This window comes from Grammomys surdaster, unplaced genomic scaffold (genome assembly GCF_004785775.1).
Source record: "Grammomys surdaster isolate TR1022 unplaced genomic scaffold, NIH_TR_1.0 125846, whole genome shotgun sequence".
Classification (NCBI taxonomy): Eukaryota; Metazoa; Chordata; class Mammalia; order Rodentia; family Muridae; genus Grammomys; species Grammomys surdaster.
In genome coordinates, this window is record NW_021620672.1 from 2,190,604 (window position 1) to 2,199,368 (window position 8,765).

General features: G+C 46.3%; 1 protein-coding gene across 3 annotated transcripts in view; it reads right to left on the bottom strand.

Annotated features, from left to right (window-relative positions):
* Positions 1-202: 202 nt before the first annotated feature.
* Pde6d (phosphodiesterase 6D) overlaps positions 203-8,765 on the bottom strand; it is a 42,458-nt gene continuing 33,895 nt past the window's right edge. The window contains exons 2-5 of one of the 3 annotated variants that reach the window (XM_028789527.1): positions 5,096-5,184; positions 4,230-4,355; positions 3,322-3,427; positions 203-771 (exon numbers count right to left, since the gene is read on the bottom strand). In XM_028789527.1, the coding sequence (XP_028645360.1) occupies positions 690-771; positions 3,322-3,427; positions 4,230-4,355; positions 5,096-5,184 (403 nt within the window). In that variant the 3' untranslated portion in view covers positions 203-689. Of the gene's footprint in view, positions 772-3,321; positions 3,428-4,229; positions 4,356-5,002; positions 5,185-8,765 lie in introns of all 3 variants that reach the window. The other 2 variants (XM_028789530.1, XM_028789528.1) reach the window with 2 other exon arrangements.

Below are 8,765 nucleotides of genomic sequence, written 5' to 3' on the forward strand. Positions count from 1 at the left end.
AAGGACTGTGCTCCCCCAGGGTCCTTCTTGCCATCACTCTCTTCTGATGGCCAGAAGCAGCAGTGGAGGCGTCTGGGAAGGAAAGCTATCAGTCTGTTTCTGGAGGGAAGCATAGCTGTTATCCTATGGCGTGAGAGATAAATATCTTCCTTCATGAAGACAGATTCACAGTGCAGACAAAAAGGAGAGATGGAGGCCGTGGCATGCTAAAGACTGTAGGAATATTTTAATGCTTTAATTACATTACGTAATAATAATATCAGAGTCTATTTTACAAGTTAAAGGTATGAGAATGTATGAAATAGAAGTGGTAGGAAAAACCTAAATGGGTCAGAAAGGTCAATTTTTTTCAAAACCGGAGGCCAAAGAAAGCCTGTAGGGCCCAAGGAGGCGGCGGGGCAGGTGACAGGCGCAGTGTGGCTCCTGGTATGGGTTTCTTCCCACGTTTGCACCAGGAAGGAGTTGAGGCTCACCCTGCCCTTGGCTTGGTGGGGTTTAGTCTTGTCAGTGAAGATGGAGGTCTGGGGAGAAAAGCCAACTGGCTGCCTAGTTAGAGCTGGTTTCCGGGTGCACAGGTGGGTTCTGTGTTGAAGGAGTCAGCTGTAGTATCAAAGTCAGATGTGCAGAGGAACAAGTACAGCTTCCTCCTGCTCCCCGGTCCAAATTCTTGGAAATGCACACAAGTTCTCTCAAACGTAGAAAAGCCTCACTTTGGATGTGCTGACAAGAAGATCGTCGTCAAAGAACTTTGTCTCTATGATGACGTTGCCCCTGTGGGAGAGAACCGAGACGGTAGAGAGAGTGAGTGCCACAGGCCAAGGTGCCCCGTCCATAGATAGTGTCCATTTGGGTGCTCTGGGCTGGGCAGTGGACACCTAGAGCCTCAGCACAGGCCATTACAGTCCTTGTTGAGAGCCAGCTGTGGTGCTGTACACCCATAACCCTGGGATCCACAAGGCCAAGGCAGGAGGATCTGAGTTCAAGGTTACTCTGGGCTATATAGTAAGGTTCTATCTCAAAAGGAGAACAAAGCCAGGCATAGTGGTGCATACCTTTAGTCCCAGCACTAGAGAGGAAGAGGCAGGTGGATCTCTGTGAGTCCAGGTCAACCTGGTGAGTTTCAGGCCAGCCAGGGCTGCAAAGTTAGACCCTGTCTCAAAACAGAAACACAGCAAGGCAAATACAATTAAAGTGCCATCTGTATGGGTTAGAGTCTCACAGTGTTAAACTCATGTGACTTGTTCTCCTCAATTGAAAAAGTCAGAAATAAGAGCATGCCCTTCGTCTCGGCACACTAATGTCTCTGCAGAGTGCTCTGCATACAGACCTCATGGATACCTCTGGCTTGAATCCTAATGGATGGCTGCAGATCCTGAGCTGACCTCAGGAAGGCAGCTTTTTCTACAATACTAAGTAAAGCAGACAGCTAAGGTGTGGCCTGTCTTGAAGACTTAATGGATTCTTGCCCTTGTCTCTTCCAAGCTGCCCAGGTCTCTCCTTGGTCTAACTCAGTTCTATTCTCCAGGATTTGATTCTGTTGTTTGTAACCAAAGAACCTTAAATGAGGCACCTATCCAGTGAGAACAGGGTTTACTTTTCTGGTTAGATGGTTATCTTTTTTTGTTTTGTTTTGTTTTGTTTTTTGAGATAGGGTTTCTTTGTGTAGCCCTGGCTGTCCTGAAACTCACTCTGTAGACCAGGCTGGCCTCGAACTCACAGAGATCGCCTGCCTCTGCCTCCCAAGTGCTGGGATTAAAGGTGTGTGGCACCACCGCCCTACATGGTTATCTTGGTGGCCCATTCTGTTTTCTTTTTCCTTTTCTGGCTATGCCAGAAAATCAGCCTAGGATCTTGTGCATGCCAGGCAAGAACACTCCCACTGAGCTATAAATGGCACTGCTCCCATTTATAAAATGGAATATTGTTGCCATATCAAATCCTTTTGAGGATTTAAAAAATATTTTATTTTAAAAAATAATTATTTTAAGCTGGGTGTGGTGGAACATGCCAGCACTTGGGAGGCAGAGGCAGGCAGATCTCTGTGAGTTTGAGGCCAGCCTGATCTACAGAGTGAGTTCCAGGATAGCCAGGACTACATAGAGATCTTGTCTCAAAAAATTAAAAATAAAAAAATAACATATGTATATGAATGTTTTGCCTGTATGTAAATCTGTGCAACACACAGGTGCCTGGTGCCTGTGGAGGCCAGAGGAGGGTTCGAGTCCCATGGAGCTGGAGCTACAGAGAGTTGAGAATTGCCTTGGGAATGCTGGGAACCAAACTTGGGTCCTCTGGAAGAGCATCCAGTACTCTTAATTGAGAGCCATCTCTCCAGCCCCTCTGTAGCTCTTCTGTCCATCTGGTGTGGCTTTCAGGGATATCTCCTGCCAGACGAACTACTGTTACACAATTATATGTAGGTCTTAACTTTTTAGGCAATCCTAATACTGAGACTTTCTTTTTTTTTTTTTTTGGTTTTGCTTTTTTTTGTTTTGTTTCGAGACAGGGTTTCTCTGTGTAGTCCTGGCTGTCCTGGAACTCACTCTGTAGACCAGGCTGGCCTCGAACTCAGAAATCCACCTGCCTCTGCCTCCCAAGTGCTGGGATTAAAGGCGTGCACCACCACCGCCCGGCATACTGAGACTTTCTTTTGGCAGTGCAGGTCATAGAATTCACCTGTGTTAAGTAAGCTCTCTATCACTGAGATACAACCTCATGTTTACTGAAATATTTGAAAGACTTTATCTTGTCCCAAGAGAAAAAGGTTAAGTGGCAGTTACTGACAATGTTTTTAAATTTTAATTTTACTATTATTACTGTGAATCTGTGTATGACGTGTGTTAGTGCAGGAGCATGAAGTGTGTGCCATGGTGCATGTGTAGAGGTCAAAGGACAACTTTCAGAAACCATTCTCTCCTAGCCTGGGTTCCAGGGATGGAACTCAGGCCAGCAGGTCTGTGCTGGGACATCCTGCCAACCCTTGACAGTTTCTGACAAATAAATAAACTATTCTTGGACCATAGCTATTAAATCACAGGCCAGTCTCTGAAGAATGATGTCCAGTATTGTCCTCTAAGATGCAGCACTTTGGCAGATGTGTCTTTAAGGGGGTCCAGACAATGTGCAGCTACTCAGGGAGAAAGTTCTAGATTTGACGTTTATTTTTTGAACCTGTACAAAAGTCAGCAACCTTGACACACTGCTGGGTACTCTCTTACTCTTCGTTCTTTCTAGTTCTCTGCGTTTGAGTAGGACCTGGAGTCTCACCTGCCTGAAAGCTTACTCTGAAATACACTTGAAATCTCCTGGGCCCTCACTCACGTTAGGACGCTGGCGGGCATCATCTGGGACTCAGGCGCTGCTTCTATCAAGGACTGCCAGGTGTTTGTGGAGTTAGGGATCACAAAGCCAAACTCGAAGAACCACTCTGAAGGAAGAAGGAAAAGCCAGTGAGCAGGTGGTGTTGTGGCATGGGGGAGCCATAGGCTGTGTCCCTCTACTTTAGAGTGGGCTCTTCCTATCCAGAATATGAAAGAAACCTATCAGATACCTCCTAAACCAGAGGCACATGAAAGGACACAGGGACATTCACAGACTATCTTCTGATTTGTGCCACAGGCTACTTTCTTTTTTTTTTTCTTTTTTGGTTTTTCAAGACAAGGGCTTCTCTGTGTATCTAAGGCTATCCTGGAACTTACTTGTAGACCAGGCTGGCCTCAAACTCACAGAGATCCACTTGCCTCTGCCTCCTGAGTGCTGAGTTTAAAGGTGTGCGCCACCACACCCAGGGCACACAGGATTGTCCTTTATGGGGTCTAATAGACAAGAATCAGGGAGGAGGAGACATTAGAAGCAGCATTTTCTTGGGAATAGCAAGCTCTGCAGTAAAACAGAGGTAGGTCGCTCTCCGGTGCCTACATGTTCTCTTATATTTTGAGAACTCAATTCAGAGTCCTTACCAATAAGAGCTTATGATGTGTAAATACAGCCCTACACTACACTTCGTCATAACTGCTTCTTCCAAGATCACATTGTGACCGCACATCAGGCTGGGGCACAGGTGCTGGCACCAAGCTTCACTTGTCCAGCCTTGTTTTTGTTTCCACTGGGGTTCCCCAGTGTTGTAGAATGTAGTCTATTAGTCGTAAGGTCCGTGTTCTCAGAGCACTGCCCTGCCTGTTGTCCCACCCTCCTGCACTCAGAGTCCAGGCACACGTGGCGTAGAATACCTTCCAGACATTGTCCTTTGAAGTAAACTTTTTGTTCCAGGCGGAATTTTTCCATTTGCTCTGCTGAAGAAAAGTTCAGTTCTCGAGACACTGCCTTGCACTTGAGGATTTTCTTGGGCACACGGGCTGAGAGAGAGAGAGAGAGAGAGAGATATTGAGATTGGTTGGTACCTTTCTAAATGAGAACCGAGAATACTTCAGGATCCTGGGAGTTCCTTTGGCTGCCTTAGAGAATTTGTTTCGATAATTAGCTTTCATTAAATGCCTTGGTAACTGCATTACGTTCCAGCTGAAAGCAGAGGGGTCTAATTGGTCAACACACGTGACTTGTTGTCAAGGAACACCAGATCTGGTGTCTCCACAGGCCTCACCTCACTGCTCAGGCTGTGAACATCCTCTCTCTATGTAGGCTGTCAGTGCCTTCTTTATGTTCTGATTCCTTGAAATCATTTACCTTTCCTGTTTTCCTCCAGAAAGATAAAAATGAAAATTTTCTTCTGGAAAAGGTTGAGATCTTCTAACTTGCCTTTTCTCTCTTTTTTTGAGACAAGGTTTCATGTGGTCCAGATTGGCTTTAAATTGACTATATAGCGGAGGCTGGCCTTGAACTCCTGATCGTTCCTGTTTCAACCTGCAAAGTGCTGGGATTACAGGAATATGCCATCACATCCAGATCTGGGGATGGTCCAGTGCTGAGGTGGATTTGGAGAGTGAGAGAAGGAAATGTAAAAACGGAACAAGAAGTGTTCTCTCAGTTCACCTGCAGGGCTCACCTGTCTAGTAGATGCATGCTTACTTAGCTCCTTGATGCCAGGGTGCTGTCTGGCATTGGGCATAGTTTGCACACTCAAGGGGCTGCAAAGTACCTTCATGTTCCACACCAGGGACAGACAGGTCTTCTGTTCCTTGCCAGAGTATCTTCCCTGTTTCGGCATCCCGAAGGTTCATCCAATTTCTCATCAAGTATGATTAAGGAAAACTGAGGCTCCGAGAGCGATCCCGACCGAGGAGGGCAGGGGTCTCAACTCTGCTCCGATCAACTCTTGTTTATTTTGAAGCGAGTCTGTTAAACAACTCAGTGCCATGGAAGCCGGTAAGTGTATGTAGGAGAGTCCAAAAGACACGCGGAGGAGGAGGCGGCGGCGGCGGCAGAGGGCGCCCCAGAGACCCTTATCTACATCATGGTACCTAAGATCTCAGACACGGACTGGGATGCGGCTCATGGTGGAGCGCTTGCTTAGCAGTTTCAAGGCCCCTTTTCAAACCCCAGCATTGGGAGAAAGGAAAGAACTCAAAGATAGCCACTAGAACTGGTAGCAAGGGCTAGAAGAAAAACTAGTGAAAAAAACCTAAAGGTGTCAAAGGAGTCTCATCAGTCAAAAAATGGTAAAATATAGCAGGTCAGATATCAGGGTATTGCCAAAGGATGGAGCTACACAGATATGGTCCATGAGCCTCGCTCACTACCGCAGCTCTCCCTGAGCTTTTTAGTGTGAGGTGACAGCAAAGACTGGCAAGATGGCTCAGCAGGTAAAGGTGCTTGCTGCAGGAGCCTGACAACCTGAGTTTGACCTATGGATCTCACAGTGGAAGTGCAGAACAGGTGCCCAGTAGATGTCCTCTGACCTCCCTGACCTCCACAAAAGTATTGTGGCATATGTACACACACACAGAGACACACAGGCATACACACACAGCCCAGTCAGCCAAGAACCATCAGAAATCAAGACATTTACTGTGAAAGCAAACAAAAACAACTAAGAGAAAAAAAAACAAAACAAAACTACAGATCAAGATGCAAATATCACCAGAGAGATGGTTCAGTGGTTAAGATTGTTGTTACTTTTTTTTTTTTTTTTGGTTTTTCGAGACAGGGTTTCTCTGTATAGCCCGGGCTGTCCTGGAACTCACTCTGTAGACCAGGCTGGCCTTGAACTCAGAAATCCGCCTGCCTCTGCCTCCCGAGTGCTGGGATTAAAGGCGTGCGCCACCACCGCCTGGCAAGATTGTTGTTACTTTTGTCAGAGGTCCAGAGTTTAGTTTACAGAACCCACATGGGGTGGCTCACAACTGCCAATATCTTCAGCTCCAGGTGATCTAATACCCTCTTCTGGCCCCCATGGGTGCCCCAAGCCATGTGTGTATACATACACACACACACACACACACACCCCATAAGTAACACATACATAAGCAATCTTTTATTTTATTTGACAAGGTTTCTCTGTATAGCTCTGGCTGTCCTGGAACTCACTCTGTAGACCAGGCTGGCCTCGAACTCAGAGATCCACCTGCCTCTGCCTCCCAAGTGCTGGGATTAAAGGAGTGCACCACCACCACCCGGCTATAAGCAATCTTTTAAAAATGAGAAAGACATGCTATAACACAAATGCCAGATGTTCTATACAACAGATTTTTTCGGGTTGTAGAAGGACATTCTGGGGTGTTTGGCCACGCCCCCAGAACCCAGGGACCTAACACTCGGTCTCATCTCCATTTCACCTGTACAGTCAGCCACGGAAGACACAGGTAGAGGGCGTGACTAACAGGCCTCTGCCTCGAGATTTACATATTAATGAATTACCTAAAGGCCCGGGGACATAGGTGAGTTTTCCCCTCCCTAGCTCCTCCTCTTTCCTACTCCCCAATATAAGAGAGCTCCGCCTGGCATTTGCGGGGGGTGGGGGGCGCATATCATCCAGATACAACTATCATCATGGACAATAAAACTTTTATCTTGGATTCCACGTGTCTCCTGGAACTTTGGACTTTCTTGTGCATATGGGAAACCTCCTCCACCGGAAAAGCCTCTCGGACCCATCGCTACAGTCCACAGGACTCCCTCCCCCGCAGCAGCGCCCCACAGGCTGCCTCCCCCCGCTGCTCCTCCAGGACAGGCGCGCTGCGCTGGGGGCCCGACCTGCCACTGTGCTGGGTCCCAGTGCCACTGCTCCCGGGACCCTGCCGCCCAGCCGGTCCCAGGGCAGGCCTGAGCTGCCCACCCGCATGTGTGTGTTTTTTCCCTTCAAGGTTTTCTATATTTTAGTTGATTTTTTTGTGGTTCATGGCTACTACAATTTATGGGATAATCAACTAAATATCTCTTTTAGTCAAAAATGGCTTCTAACTTACATATTTATGTTTTCTAAGTTCTGTTTTTTATACAATAAATAAGATAGCAAAAACACATCCAGAGAACAAGAAAGACCTTTAGGAAAACAAGTTTTCCTAGAGTCAAGAAATCTAATGCAAAGGCTGAAAGAAAAATTGAAGCTCTTAACAAAAATTAAAAAGGAAGGAAGAAGGAAGGAGAGAAAGAAAGAAAGAAAGAAAGAAAGAAAGAAAGAAAGAAAGAAAGAAAGAAAGAGGGAAAGAAGGAGTAAAGGAAGTAAAGGCTAGAAAATAGGTGCATAAGAATAGGTGATGTGGTGAGATGGCTCAGTGGGTAAAGGGGCTTGCCACCAAGCCTGCTGGCCCGAGTTCAAGCCCTGGGACACACGTAGAAGAGAGCTGACTTCTGCAAGCTGTCCTCTTGACTTCCCCCATCTGCCTGTGGCACAAGTGCATACCCTGACCTCACAGACATAAATAAGTGGAGTTAAAAGATGTGAGAATTAGAGAATGGTCTAAGAGGCCTAACATCCAAAAACAGGAGTTAAACAGAACAGAAGCCAGATATGGTAGTGCAGACCTGTAACGCCAGTGTTTGTAAGGGAAATCAGATGTTCAAAGTCACCTTATCTACACTCTGAGTGTGAGGACAGCTTGGGTTTCATCATGAGTTAGAGGCTAGTCTGACCTTTATTCCCCCCCCCAAAAAAACCCCACAAAAATTTAATAAAAACAACCTTTTCCTTTGAAAAATGATTGACAAAGAAAACTATTGCTATAAGCAAATAAGCAAAAAAGTGGCCTGTAAAAGAAGTAAAGGAATATTTTGTGAAGTGGCCGAGCAGTTGAGGAACCTTATATGTGCCTTTTTTCTGTTTGGCAACAAAGGCTATGTCACACTCTCCTCTGAGAGGTATGGGCTGTGTTGCCCCTCAGAAGCTAAGGGGGTATGGGGCTCTCTTTTCCCACATACAGCTGAGGCAAGTACATGGCCTAGGCTTAGACACTGGAGACCTTAGTGGGTCTTTTGGTGCAGGCCCTGGCCCTCTACCTTTTGGGCAGATCTTTGCCACACTCTTCCACTGTTTGACTTGAGGTCAGCTGAGGCCCCTGCAGAGCACAGCTGCTGTACATGTGCACATGGGTGACAGAGTGACATTCACCCAGAGAAGGTCTACATTTTGCTGTTATATATACAAGATAAGCTTGGGCTGTCCAGCAGGCTAGGTTTTTTGAGTAATTAGGCCAGGAGCCAGAGTATGCATGCCTTTTTCCTTGGGGTATGTGAGTCCTAACCAGTTTTCCAAAGTGCCTGACCATGCTTTGGCCACTGAGTTCTTCTTTACCTATTTGGTTCACTTCCTCTGGTCTACATTTCTCTTTCTTTCTTTCTTTCTTTCTTTCTTTCTTTCTTTCTTTCTTTCT